General features: G+C 46.4%; 1 protein-coding gene across 2 annotated transcripts in view; it reads left to right on the top strand.

Annotated features, from left to right (window-relative positions):
* The first annotated feature begins 1,214 nt into the window (after positions 1-1,214).
* Positions 1,215-14,359, top strand: part of Dguok (deoxyguanosine kinase) — a 29,657-nt gene continuing 16,512 nt past the window's right edge. Inside the window, exons 1-2 of one of the 2 annotated variants that reach the window (XM_006994351.4) lie at positions 1,215-1,397; positions 11,499-11,611. In XM_006994351.4, the coding sequence (XP_006994413.1) occupies positions 1,256-1,397; positions 11,499-11,611 (255 nt within the window). In that variant the 5' untranslated portion in view covers positions 1,215-1,255. The remainder of the gene's footprint in view (positions 1,398-11,498; positions 11,612-14,359) is intronic. The other variant, XM_015987837.3, reaches the window with a different exon arrangement.

Genomic DNA, 14,359 nt, shown 5'->3' with positions numbered 1-14,359 from the left:
TTGAGCTAGGCTGGAGACCAGCAAGCCCCAGTAATCCTTGTGTCTTCGCCCACATTGGAGCCATGATTAAAGATGTTTGTGGGAATGCCTACAAATTTAGCAAGCTACAAGATCCTGGGACCTGAACTCCAGTCTTCACAATTATGGAACAAGTGGTCTTAATAGTCCTCCAGTCCCTTGTTCTAGATTCTTTAGCTGATGTCAAGTTATCTGCTGATAAAGAGAGGTATTGTGACTTGAAAATAAGAAAATATCCAAAAGGAGGCTAGAGAAATGGTGTGGTGGGTAAAGCACACATCTAAGGACCTGAGCTGGGATCCCCAGAACGCACACAAAGCTGGACGCAGTAGCATCCATCTGTTATCCCAATGCTCCTACAGCTAGATGGAAGCAGAGACATTAGAATAGTCAGACGCTCATGAGCCAGACAGCCTGGCATACACGGTGATAAACAACAAGAAATCCTGTCTTGAACGAGGTAGAAGGCGAGAACTCACACAGCAGGTTGTCCTCTGACCTCTAGATGTGCACTCACACATACACAAGTATATGTAAACCCACGAATGTGCCCAAGCAGAAGGCCACCGTTTTGAACATTTGTCTCACACGTTTTAATGACGGCATAGTCTTTAATATGTTGTCAGCCAGCTTTACCTATGGCAGCAGCATTTATAAGAACTTGAAGAGTAATCCATCACTCAGAGCTGCACTCAGAGAGCTAAGCAGGGAACCTGACATATAGCAGATGCTTAGCAATTGGGAGATGAGTGAAAGGAAGCTTCCTGACCAGAGTTCTGATAGAGCAGCAGCAGCCCCAATGCATTATGCCTCACAACCACTGGGAGCAGGAAACACCTCATTCTCCAAGGTAAACAAACAGGAGTGAATCCCATTATACAACATGCCACAACTTTCCTCTGGCTGGCACCTGGCATATGTGTATGTGTGTACATCCATCCATCCATAAAATGTAATCAAAACAACAACGAAAGGGCTATCTACAACTCAGCAAACCCTCCCACACCGAAACACCGAGACGGCGCCATAGCGTCCCCTCAAACATCGCGAGAGCAGAACAGTCCCTTCCCCGCATCCACCCAAACCCCCTCACCCCGCCCCCGCGCGCCTCTCAGCGGCCTAAAAACAGCCACTTCCTGCCTGACGGTCCTCTGACGTCAGAGGCGCGCCTCGAGCCGCACTACGGCAGGAGGAAGTGCCCTCGGCGGAAGTGCCCGCCCCGCCGAGCTTGAGTAGGATGGCCGCGCGTCGGTTCCTTCTGCGTCGCCTCCGAGCGCCCTTCCGCTCCCTGCCTCAGAACGCGCTCATGGATGCGCCACGCGCCAGGGCCATGCACGACGGGGGCGGCCCCCGAAGGCTCTCCATCGAAGGCAACATCGGTAAGGGCCAGAAAGTGGCTTCCGAGCCTTGGCCTCCGCCGAGTAGGTGACTGGCAGGCTGGGAAAGGAAGCTGGGCTCGGATCCTGCCCCAATCCGGCCCACTTCACCCCCCCTTCTGCTGCCACCACCCGACCTGCTGGTTCTGCTTGTCAGGGTTTTTCTCCCACAGTGCACCGTGGGTTTTGATTTTGGGGACATTGGGCCTCAGGAGCCGCCTACCTACTCAGCCATGGGCACGTCAAAGCCACGCAGGCTGCAGATAGCCCCGGAATTGTACTGGTTTACTGGCGTGTTTCTTTTGCGTCTAGAAATAGACGCTACAGTGTGCCATTTGTTTTCCTAAAATAGGATAACCAGATTTAGCAAAATAAAAATAAAAGTCCAGTTTACATAGAATTAAAGATAATTTTAGTGTGCCACATGCAGTATTCGGGACATACACTTAAAAATGGCCCATTGTTTATTTAGACTCATTTCTTAACAGATTCCATTTGCACTATTTTGCCATACTCCCATGTGAATTGCACTGTGAATTATTACGGTGTTGTTTTGTTTTATTTTGAGACAGTCATTATGTAACCCTTACCTGAATTGGAACTTAACTATTTAGACCAAACTAGGCTCGAACTCAGAGATTTTCCTGCCTTTTGGAAAGATCTCACCTTTTAAGCTTAGAAATATGTTAACATTTTTTGTTACAAGTAACCCAGTATCTTAAATTGAAAAAAAAAAAAAAAGTAACATTGAAGCAAAACGGTTCAACTTAATGTTGCTGAATTCTGACCAGACCCTGATCCATAATGGGATCAGCAAGTATGGAGTGCTGAAGACAATCCAGCAACCAATAGTGTTCCTCATTTTATTTATACAGTAAATCACCCCTTTTGCACCTTCCCTGTGCCAGCACTACTGTTGGCCCTGAAGATAACAGCCTTGAACAGAACAAATAATTCTCCATTCATGGAATTTGAATAGGGAGTGATACATAACTAAACTATAGAAATTAAGCAAGGTAGTAATGAGTAGGGTGGAGAGATGTCAGGGATGAGAGGTTGAGGATAATTGTTTTCTAAATAGAGTAATCAACAAATGCCTCACTGATGAGGTGATGTTTGATCAATAACCTGAATGATGTGAGAGAGTAAACCACGTGAGTAGTTGATGAACATTAGTCCAGGCAGAGCAAGTAGGAAAGCCTGGGGATTGAATGGTGTGTTCAGTGAATAGGAGGGAATTCGTTTCAGCTGAAGTAGAGGGACCAAGGGAGGCAGTGGAAGCAGATGAGGTCAGGTAGATGAAGGATGACCAGGTTATATAGATCCCAAAAACTATCGTGGGTTTTCCTCTGAGACAGAAGCCGTTCAATGGTTTGAGGTTGATGTGTCGAGGGACAAAGGCATCGCCTGTCCAGTGCACTGAAAGTGGACGATGTCCATTAGGAAACAATTGCACTAATAACAGGGTAAGCTGGGCCCAGGTGAAGGTCACATTTTAAGGTAGGACCAACTGGACCTGGTGATAGATGAGGTGTGTAGTGTTAGAGGGGTCAGTCATTTTTATTTGGATAGCCTGGAAGACTTAGTTTTTGATTTTTTTTTAAACATGTATTTGTTTGCTTACTTATTTTATCATGAGGGCTTGTGCCACAGACGTCCATCCCAGCCTTTTTTTTTTTTTTTTTTTTAAGATTATTTTTAGTTTTGTGTCGTGTGTGAGTATGTGTATGTGAATGCAGGTTCCCTCAGAGGCTGGGAGAGTTATAGGTGTTTGTGAGCCACTAATATGGGTAGTGGGAACCAAATTCAGATCCTCTGGAAAAGCAGGAAGTACTCTTAACTGCTAAGCCATCTCTCCAGCCCAGACCATGTGTTTTGTTTTTGTTTTTTGCCCCTCCCCCCACTCCCAATCAGAATCTTGCTTTTGTAGTTCAGGCTGGCCTTGAACTCCATGTGTAGCTCAAGCTGGCCTTGAACATACAGTAACTGGAATTACAGTTGTGAAATAGCACACCCAGCTCAGATTGTCTTAGATGGAGAAGTCTGGGAAGAACAGATGGTGTTACCGGTTTCAAGAGTTGGTTTTAAGGGTGTTGGGTTTGCTGTGTGGCTATTGGATAGCCAAGCAGAAGTTTTGAATATGCTGTTGGGTATGTGAGTGGAAGAGGCAGAGCTAGACAGAGAGATAATATTTAAAGCCACAAGACTGTACTGAAGGGAAGGACTGAGTCCTGTAGCCTGAGGACCTTAAGAGATCAGGAAAATGAGGAATAGTGAGCAGAGGAGACTGAGAAGAGAAAGAAGGTCACTGAGGTAGGAGAAGGGGGAAAAGACAGTGACATCCCAGAAGCCAAGCAAAGATGTTCAAAGGGAGGGAATGGCGAATTGGGTAATACTGTTTGAGTGAAGGTTTGCATGATCTTGAACAGTTTTAGGAGTAGACTTGAAAGCCTGGTTGTCATAGATTCAAGGAGAATGAGAAGGTGAAGAATTGATTAAGTTTAAAACAACTAACATGTTTCCTAGAAGAACATGTCATGGGTTGGGAGCTGCAGTTGGAAGATGGTTTGCACATTTTTTAGGTTTTTTTTTTTTTTTGGAGACAGAGTTTCTCTGTGTAGCCCTGGCTGTCCTGGAACTCACTCTGTAGACCAGGCTGGCCTTGGATTCAGAGATCCACCTGCCTCTGCCTCCTGAGTGCTGGGATTAAAAGCACGAGCCACCACCGCCCAGGATTTTTTCTTTCTATGAAAGATTGAAACATGTTAAGTTTATTTTAAAAATGGTCTAGTTACTAGAATGCATCTTTTTACATTTTTAATTATGTTTATCTACTTTGTGTGTGTATGTTTGTGTGGAGGTTAGAGTACCAGCATTCATCTTTCCCTCTTCCTGTCTTTGGATGCAAAACTGCCTTACCCTCCTGATGCCATGATTTCCTCACCTTGATGGACTCAAACTGTGAGCCAGAATAAACCCACCCTTTCTTCCTTCCTTCCTTCCTTCCTTCCTTCCTTCCTTCCTTCCTTCCTTCCTTCCTTCCGTCGATTGCTCTGTCAGATAGTTTGCTGCCACAGTGACAAGAAAGAGAGGTAGTGGCAGAACAGAGGTTTGCAGAGGATGACTGGCCAGATGTTGGTAAGCCTGTAGACACCAGTTTATCCTCTTGGCAGTAGTCGGCTGTCTGAGCTACTGGAGAGTTGAGATCAGTGTGTGCCGTAACCACATTAGTTTCTAGGAAAGAGACTGACCACAGTAAGTGAATAAGCAAATGTGTCATAAAATGGACACGCTCTATGTCACATCTGTGGGAGTACCCACGGTGCGTTGTTTCTAGCTCATCCAGTGCACAAGTAGGTACATTGGAAAGGTCTGGAGTAATAAACTGTTTTCTACGACTTGTAGTTGAAGGAGGAAAGACGACATGGGCTTGAATAGAGAGAGAAATGACAGCTCAAAGGGCAGTCTGGAATTGAGATTGCCGGGACTTAGTGGCTGCTTAGAGGTTAGTCGAGGAGGAGGATGCTCAGGTTTGTAGTTTGGGTTGTGACTCAGGAAGCAGAGGATGAAGTGAAGGAAGAGATGTCCTGGGGAGGTAAGAGTGATACATTCTGTCTGAGGAATCTGTGAGGCACACCAAGGAGATCCTGAGCTGATGGACTATGTACCCAAAGTTCAGAGAGACTGGAGATGGGGCTAAGATGCCAGGCATGGAGCTGATGACAGGTGGGGTAAGTAAAGCCTTGGAGGTGATGCAGAGTGACCTGGGAGACTGCATCTGACTTGGCTTTAGTCAGCAATTGCTCCCATCACCACACACTCAGATGACATGTCCCACACAGAATTACTCATCCTGAGTGGGCTGGCAGAACTTCCTACCCATAACTGTTTGCACCTACGTACTATTGAGATTGTTCACATGTTCAGTATCTTCCCTGGGCTGGAGCCACCAGTGCCCTGTTTATTTTTGTGTAGCCTTGCCTTTGTGCCCATGAAGTGGTTGCCAGAGTCCCGTTCTATCACATCCATGTGGAAGTTAGTCATTGGTACACAGAGAAAAGGGGAAGGCTTCTGGTGTGATCCCGAAGCCAGGCGCTGTGTATGACTGCAGTTGCAAGTTTGACACCTAGAACTCCTGAAATCCAAACAACAAAATACCTAGCTGATCTTTTAGTTCTGTTCATCCATGGTATGTGTCACCCACTGTCTCCCGAAGTCCATTACTTTGTAACTACAAACCCCATTTGAAGTGCAGGTTGCCATATGAGATAACTATCAGTGGGTCATCTGAGCCCATCCCTGATTTTTTTCACTTTCAAAGACTTGCTGTGAGAGGAGGAGACAGTAAATTCCTCCCAGTCTGGAGACTTGGGGGTAAGGCAGTAAGGGCTTTGCTAAAGACATGTTTTTCCTGCATTTAGAATTAGGTATTTTCAGCACACTGATGTGTCTTCTACTTGTATCAATTTTTTAAAAAGAGCAAAGAGTTCTGGTGGGGAAGAACCTACCTATTTCTAATACTGGATCTTGGATTCTCTTGTCTTTCTGTGAGTCACCTCATTCTTTTCCCTCCATTTCTATTCTTAGTACCTGGCTAGGCACCCAGCCTGGGAAAGGAGGAAAGTGCAGTCTGTCTTCATAAAGCAGCTCCCAGCCTGGCTGGTAAGCGGGAAGAGGGAACAAATAATTACACTCTAATACCTTGGTAAACTAGAGCAGGCAGTAATTAACTCTGCCTAGGGATGGAGTGGAGCTGGAGAGAGTTCAAGGCGGCTGGCTTCAGAGAAAGTGGCCACCTTGGAAGGCGAGTCACAGGGCAGGCACAGTAGGGGAGGAGAGCAGCATCAGCCTCTTCCTTTCTTGCATCATGCGCCAAGCTTTGAGGAACCTTTTTTTTTTTTTTGCAAATAGTTTACCTCGAGGGAAAAAAAAGAAACCGAATAAACTTACTAAGTTTCTTTAACTCTTGTTGCCTGATTTACTAAGTTTTCCCAAAATGCTTTTAGAACCTTTATGGTCCTGGGCTTAGTGTCAAAGTTGGAAAAGAGGAAGGTCCTTGAGGGCAGAGCTCACCCTGCTTCATTGCTTTAGCTGCAGTGCCTCTTAGGTGCTCTGAGCTGCTGCTGCTGGATGAGTGCACACAGGTGCCCTTAGTAGGTGCTCTGAGCTGCTGCTGGATGAGTGCACACAGCAGCTGCAGTGCGTCACATAAAGACTACATTTTCTTGGGAAGGAATTTTGTAATATGCTGGACATCTTATTTATATTTACTGCCATTAATTAACTTTAGTAAAGGCTTAAAATTGAATTTTTTTATCCTCATGTTTTCCATCTTATTAAGGAAAAGAAAATGCCAGGTATGGTGCACACTTAATCCCAGCACTCAGAGGCAGAGGCAGGTGGATTTCTGAGTTTGAGACCAGCCTGGTCTATAGAGCTAGTTCCAGGACAGCCAATGCAACACACAGAAACCCTGTCTGGAAACCCCTGCTCCCCCCCCCCCCAAAAAAAAAAAAAAGAAAGAAAAAGAAAGCAAGAAACTGCCCAGAGGTGATAAGTGTATTTTAAAAGTTTTGAACATGAGATGCAAGTGTATTAAATTTAGAATGATAGAAAATATGGTATCTGGGGCATTAGGTCAGTTTCTGTCACTACTGTATCATAGCATAATTAAATATAGCAAGCATACAGTTTATAGAAAAGTTTGTGGGAAGGAAAAGCCATGACTTAGGAAAACATGAGCAGTCACATAAGAGCTCTGGTTTGTGGAAGGGGCAGTCCTAAAGTTAAAAACTCGTGTGTTGAAGTGATGAAATGCTCCCCATAGTCAGCACCGAGCATGCCAACAGCTAAGGCTCGAAAGGGGGACTGAGAGGTGGGACACAGTGGAACACAACAGCCGTGGGGGTTCTACGTTGTGCTAAGTCCAAGATTAAAAAAAAATATCTGAAGGGAGGCTGCTGAACATGGGTGTTCTTGTCATTAGCAAGCCTCTGTGGCAGTGGAGAACCAATCCCCACTGTGAAGCCTCTGAAAACACATTAAGACATTTGTCTTTAAAGATTTTGGGTTTTTTTTATTTTTAATTATTTGTATGCAGGTGTGTCTGTGGGGTCACGTGTGCCTCCATGCAATACCTGTTGAGGCCAGAAGAGGGCATCATATCCCCCTGGAACTGGAGTTACAGACTGTTGTGAGCTGTCCAGTGTGGGTGCTAAGAACTGAACTCAGGTCCTCTGGAAGAGGCGGAGCTATTACAACACGGGAAGTTTACACCATCTCCGGGTTTTATTTAAATACCTTCCGGTATTGAAGTGATTATTCCACATGTGTGTGTGGATGGTACCTGGGCACAGCTCAGCTCTAATGGCATTCATTCAGTAAATGCTACTCCATAGTGAGTAACCCAGGCTCTCCCAGCCCTAGTAACATGTTTTTCACTGGCGTCACTCGAGTTCTCAGTTGTGGCTGCCCTGAGATGAACTGACACCATCTGATCTCAGATAGGAAGTTGGTACTCCCCAGCCTGCAGCTACAAGCAGGTCTGGTGATCGCTTAGTTCTCTCAGCAGAGCAGCTGCCTTCACCTTTTGGTTTTATTACTTTACTTTTGTTTGTTTTGAGACAGTCTCACTTTGTAGCTGGGGCTGACCTGGAGTGTGCTCTGTAGCCCAGGCTGGCCTCCAACTTGCAGTAGTTCTGCTCTCTTCTTGAGCTCCCAGTTGCAGAGCTCACAGGCCTGAGCCACAGTGCCTTCCTTTTTCATAGGATTTTAAACAGTTCTCGGGAGCTGGCAAGATGGCTCAGTGGGTAAAGGCACTTGCTGCCAAATCTGAGGCCATGAATTCAGTCCCCAGGGACTCCAATGGTGTAAGGAGATAACTACTCCTGCAAGATGTCCCCTTCCTCTACACACGTCATGGCACATGGAGTAAATATCATTTTAAATGTTTAAATAGCTTTTCAGCCTAAACATAAGGACCATCTTTTCAGACTTACTGAACAACCTACCCTCTAAATATTAGCTTCTTAGGCCACATATTTTAAGCTGATACATACTCAGGAAAAGGCAGGTTTGAAAAATCTGCATCTCAACCAGTTGGTAACTCACCAACATATTAGGAATTGGGAACTCACTAGAGAAGTCACTGTTACTGTAGGTGAGACATTGGACTTGGAAGAGGAAGAATTAAGTCACTGGCCTGGAGCTGCAAGGGAAGGGAAGGCATTTACTCACCTCTGTGTGGGTAGAGCAGAGGCAGAGCAAGTTGAACAGGCAAAGTTGGGTGGAGGTGGGACAGAGAAGAGCGTGACTGCAAAGCTGTTTATACTCCTCTTGTGTTCTCAGAGGAGTGGGGTGCTGTGTGATGAATGCCACAGATTGATGTGTGGGCTCCTGTGCTGAGACATGCACTTCTGATCAGTCCCCCCCCCCCCATTCCATTTGGATTCTCCCTGAGAAGGACCGCTTTTGAGCTTCAGATCCCTTCTGAAGGCTGCTGCTGCTGCTGCTGCTGCTGCTGCTGCTGCTGCTGCTGCTGCTGCTGCTGCTGCTTCTTCTTCTTCTTCTTCTTCTTCTTCTTCTTCTTCTTCTTCTTCTTCTTCTTCTTCTTCTTCTTCATGTTTTGTTTGTAGAGGCAGAATGTGAGGCTAGGTTTGGTTTTCTGTCCTAGCAAAGCTCCGTCCTCCACCTAGAGAAACAGTTGTCATTGTAGTGATGGGTCATGTCTAGAACACCAGGCCACTCAGAAAGTATTGGCTAGCCCAGTTCAGAGGAATCAGTGTCAGCAAAGGCTTGGCACACAATGGGCCAAACCTTGAAGGCTGAGTAGGAACTGACCAGGAGTGGAGAGGGCATGCTCTAGTGAATGGGAGAGCAGTACAGTCACACTTTTAGGAGAGATCCTGGTATGATGGGTTGTAAGGAGCTAGGGCCAGCAGGAAAGCTGAGGCATGAAAGGGTATAGGTAGGGGCCAGGTCCATTGTGTTCAGACCATGCTTAGAGGACTCGATTTTATCTAAAGGCAATATGGCAAGCGAGATGCTCAGCACACAAAGGCACCTGGACACCTGAGTTCAAGTCTCAGGACCCACATGAGAGGAAAGAACTCTCATAAATTGTCTTCTGACCACCACAAGTCCACCATTGTGTGTACAAATAAATAAATGTAATTTTAAAAACCAAGGCTGGTGAGATGGCTGAGGAAGCAAAGGTGCCTGCTATCAAGCCTGATGGCCTGATTTTGATCCCCAGGACCCACATGAAGAGATCCAACTCCCACAAGTTGTCCTCTGATCTCCACATGCATGTCATGACTTGCCACCTCACCCCCAGGTGATGGATGAATATATATATACATACATACCTTTTTGTTGTTGATAAAAGCAAATGGATTTTGGTATTGAGACAGCATCTCATTATGTATCCAGGCTGACCTCATACTCACTGTCTAGCTCCAACTGGCCTCAAATACATGAACTTCCTGCCCCAGCATTCCTGAGTGCTGGGATTACAGAGAGAGACCACCACATCCAGTCCTGACAGCATTTTAAGATGTACTTCACATGGAACACAGCAGCGGTGTGGAGGGTCCGTTGCAGAGAGCACAGCTGGAGTCGAAGAGGCAGGGGACCATACTGGTCCTCAGTGTAGAAGGACAAACAAGAAAAGGACAAACAAGGAAAAGTTAAGCAATACAGGCAAGTGGCCTTAGGGCCTCTGTAGTCCTGGCAGAGGAGGACGTCCTGACAGCAGTGGATGTCGCCCTTCTCTAAGTCTGGAGGATGGGGAAGCTCCACATGGTGGGTTGGTGATGTGTTTATTTGGGTAATACAGACTTGGAGCTATGCCTGGGAGGTCCAGAAGGTTCTCTCTGCCTGGAACTCAGAACAGATGTGCTAGATGTAGGTGTAAATAGAAATAGATAGGGTCTTAGTGTTGTGGGACTAGGTTCCGCCTCCTTGTTATCACCCAGTTGGGCCACAATGAACTCTTCTGCCAACTTCCACTTCGGCCCATTCTTACACACCTTGTGGAGTGGCCTTTAAAGGGTGAGAAGGAGGGGTCAGAGAGAACATTTTATTGCTATTACAGGAGACCTGGGTTCAATTCCTGACACCCCCATGGCAGCTCACAATCATCTAGAACTCCAGTTCCAGGAGAGCTGACACCTTCCTCTGATCTGTGTGAGCACCAGGCCCCGGGTGGTATACAGACACACATAGAAAAAAGTCAGTGGAAAGCTGCGAAGGGATCGTGTTGGTTCTCTGCTGGAACCCATTGCTTCTGACTGAGGTCAGACCTGTGAGCCCTGTGTAGCCTGCGCCTCACCTGTCTGCCTGGCCATCCCCATCCTGGACCACTCTTCTCCCTCCCTCCAGGTGCCGCATCCCTGCCAGCTGCTTCTGGGACTGCAGCCTTCCCTCCCTTGCTGTTCCGGACCTTGGTTCACACTGCTCCCATGTGGGGGTTATCCTTCACCCACCCTCTGCCTGGCTGACTGCTCATCTTTCAGGGCTTCTTTAAACGACATTTTCTTCAAAGGAGTCCTTTCCAACCTCCCGAGCTGCATCCGAGGCATTCTGCGTTTTCCCCTCTCAGCACAGCATGATTTATCAGTAGCTTCCTGTGTGTTTCCTTAGTGCCTGCCACCCATGTCCTCTGAGGATAAAATGCATCCAGGGTTTTATTACAGGCATACCCCAGTGCTTGACAATGCCAAGCACAAGTTAGCTCTCCATGAGCATTTGTTAGCTTGTAATGGCCTTTCCTTGACTTAGAGTTTCTACAGTCACCAGTTTCACCCGCTTTTGAAGGGACTACTGTCAACAGTTACTAAGTACCCTGCCTCTAGGAGGTTGGTTCATTAAAACTGCAGCTGAATCCTGAAAGCCGTGGCTCCTCCCTGTTGCCTGTGCTCACTGTGGTAACTGGTTAGCTGCCCATCCCATCACCAAGCTGACAGTGAGTCATATGGCTGCCAAGTTTTGAAGCTGGGAAAACTGGCCCTTGCTCCCATGAGATGGGCACTCGTGGCAGAGGTTGGTGTTGCCTCCTTCATCTGGATTTGGGAAGCATCCCAACACATGCCATTTGCATTGCAGCTGTGGGCAAATCCACCTTTGTGAAGCTACTCACGAATACTCACCCAGAGTGGCAAGTGGCTACAGAACCTGTAGCAGTATGGCAGAATATCCAAGCTGCTGGCACCCAAAAAGTAAGTTTTTGGCTGTGGGGGGTAGTTGGCAGCCATGGACAAGCAGTCCAATTGGAATAATTTAATTTGCTCTGAGGAGATGAAGTAGCCCAGCTTGTCTGTTAAAATAGCTTCATTCCAGAAAGCAGGCCGCAGAGGATATGACTTGTTTGAATGTGTTTAGTTTTGATTTGTGTGGCTTCTGTATGTCTGTGTAAGCACCCGCCTCCTGTCTTTGTGGTTTCCCAAGCATGCCCACCCATCCAGGCTCTGAAGATGAATGTTGTCATTCCTACCCTTAAGTATTTATATTGTTGCTATTGAGGGTGGCTGACAGGATTAATAGTCAATGAGGACGTCTTAGACTTGGGAAGGAACCTTACTGAGCAGCTGGTCACTCTTTGAGTCAATGAAGAGACAACAATTCACATTTTTAAGGCACTGGTCTGACCCCACATTTCACTCATACCTCACGACTCAGCCCTAGCGTCAGGTCTGCTGCTTCTGCCAAGGCTATAGGTTTGCTTTCAAGCCCTGCCACATCAGTGTGAGTGGGGAGGGTCAGTCTGGACAGAGCTCAGAAGAGCTGAAGGGGTAGCCAAGCGTGCTGCTGGCCTCGTGAGCTCCTGCAGGCACTGGGAATGTGTGAGTGACCGTCTTGTCTCAGCCACTAACTGTTGGTCAGTTCTTCATATGTTGATCCACATTGAACCCCTATGACTTGAGCTCCTTGATTCAGGTTCTTTTGCCTAGTGTACAGTTGAGGCTCAGGGCTTCCTCCTTCTTCTCAGACCTAATCTCTTGAGAACAGCTCCAGGTTTCCTCCGGGCTGTTTTCCATCTTGAAGCCACTTTGTGTGCAAGATGCAGCGTGCAGTGTGTTTCTTTTCCACTCAGTTCACCAAGAGTGATTGCTCAGAGCCCAACAGGCACTCACCAGTGCTCTGTATGCTAGGAAACCATAGAGTGGGATCTGGGCACCAGGCTTCGTTACTCCAGTCCAGAGCAATGCTGCCTGTGTGGCTGGCATGCTATGCTGACTGGGGTATGTTTTTCCAGTCATCTGTTTGTATGTTTGTATGTATACAGATGTGTATTTGTAAAACTTTCCATTAGAAACAGATTATATCTCTTTCTGAGTATGCCAGAAGCAAGTAGTGACATTTTAAAATGCACTCACAAAATCTTTGCTACTCCGCCACTGAAGTCAAGGAGCTGAGTTCTCCACTCCTTGGTGCTTTTAAGCACTGATCCAGCTTTCCAGTCCTCTGCATTTGCTTTTTGCGACAGTCTTTTGTAGCCTAGGCTACCTTGAACTCTTGGTCTCCCTGCTTTCACTTGCCAAGCACCAGGAGTATGACACAGACCATTACACCCTGCACCACACCTGCTTTTCGTGTGGGTTCTGGGAATCAAACTCAGGTCCTCACCCTTAGAAAGCAAACATGTTATCAACTAAGCCATTTCCCCAGCCTTCCTTTTCCTTTTCTTTCTTTTTTTGGGGATTGGGGGGTTGGGAGGGTGGGGGTTAGTGAAGAAAGTTTAATATAGATTTGAGCTCAAGGGCTAAGAGAAAAAGAGATGCCCAAGAGAAGGTAAGATACACGAGAGCATGGGTGTGGGCTTCTTCTCCAGCCTTTCTCCTCTTCCTTTTCCTTTTTCTTTCTTTCTTTTCTAGGGCTGAGGATTAAACGCAGACCCTTCCACACTCTAGGCAAGCACTCTGCATTCTTGGTGATAACTGCTTTTTTACTTTTACTTAGTGGGCTGCCCGTTTGTCCCTTGATTTTTTTCTAGTGCTCTCTTGTGTTCTCTCTCTCTCTCTCTCTCTCTCTCTCTCTCTCTCTCTCTCTCTCTCTCTCTCTCTCTCTCTCTCTCTCCTCCCCCCCTCCCTCCTTCCACCACCACCATCCCCACGTGTGCACATCAGTGAAGACTTTCCCCCTAGTTTTTGTGATAGGCTCTGTTCAGCCACTGGCCCTGGTATTGCCTGTGCTCACTTGTCTCTGCCTGCCATCTTGCCATAGGAACACTGGGTTTATAGACAGACATTACCGTGCTTCTGTGCCTGGCTTGATGTAGGTTCTGGGGATTCAAACTTAGTTCTCATGCTTGTGGGCCAAGCCCCAAGATCTTCTTTTTCCTGGTGTCTTTGTGAGCTCATTGTAGATAAATACATTAACTGAGATAAACAGCTGATACATTTTTCTGCTAATACGCTTTTCTTTTAGTTTTATATACAGTATTTTTTTTTTTTATTTTACATGCATTGGTGTTTTGCCAGTGTCTGTGAGGGTGTCAGATCTCCTGGAACTGGAGTTTAAAGACAGCTGTGAGCCACTATGTGGGTGCTGGGAATAGAACTCTGGTCCTCTAGAAAAGCAGCCAGTGCTCTTAACCACTGAGCCTCCTCTCCAGCCAAACTATATATGATATTTTATGATACTGTCTAGTGGGGAGTTTTTTGCTTCTTTTTCTTTTCAGGTGTGGGGAAAGGAAAGGTGTACATGGACCACAGCACATCTGTGGAGGTCAGAACAACTTAACCTGCTTTGCCATCTCACCAGCCCTTAGCTTAGGTTTTTTGTTGTTGTTGTTGTTTTTTTTTTTTTTTTTTTTTTTTTTTAATTGTTTTATTTTGGTTAGGTTTGGATTTTGGTTTTTCAAGACAGGATTTCTTCATGTAGCCCTGGCTGTCATGGAACTTGCTCTGTAGATCAGGCTGGCCTCAAACTCAGAGATCCGCCTGCCTCTGCCTCCTGAGTGCTGG

Source organism: Peromyscus maniculatus, chromosome 3 (assembly GCF_049852395.1).
Source record: "Peromyscus maniculatus bairdii isolate BWxNUB_F1_BW_parent chromosome 3, HU_Pman_BW_mat_3.1, whole genome shotgun sequence".
Lineage (NCBI taxonomy): Eukaryota > Metazoa > Chordata > Mammalia > Rodentia > Cricetidae > Peromyscus > Peromyscus maniculatus.
This window is presented reverse-complemented; position numbering and strand designations above follow the sequence as displayed.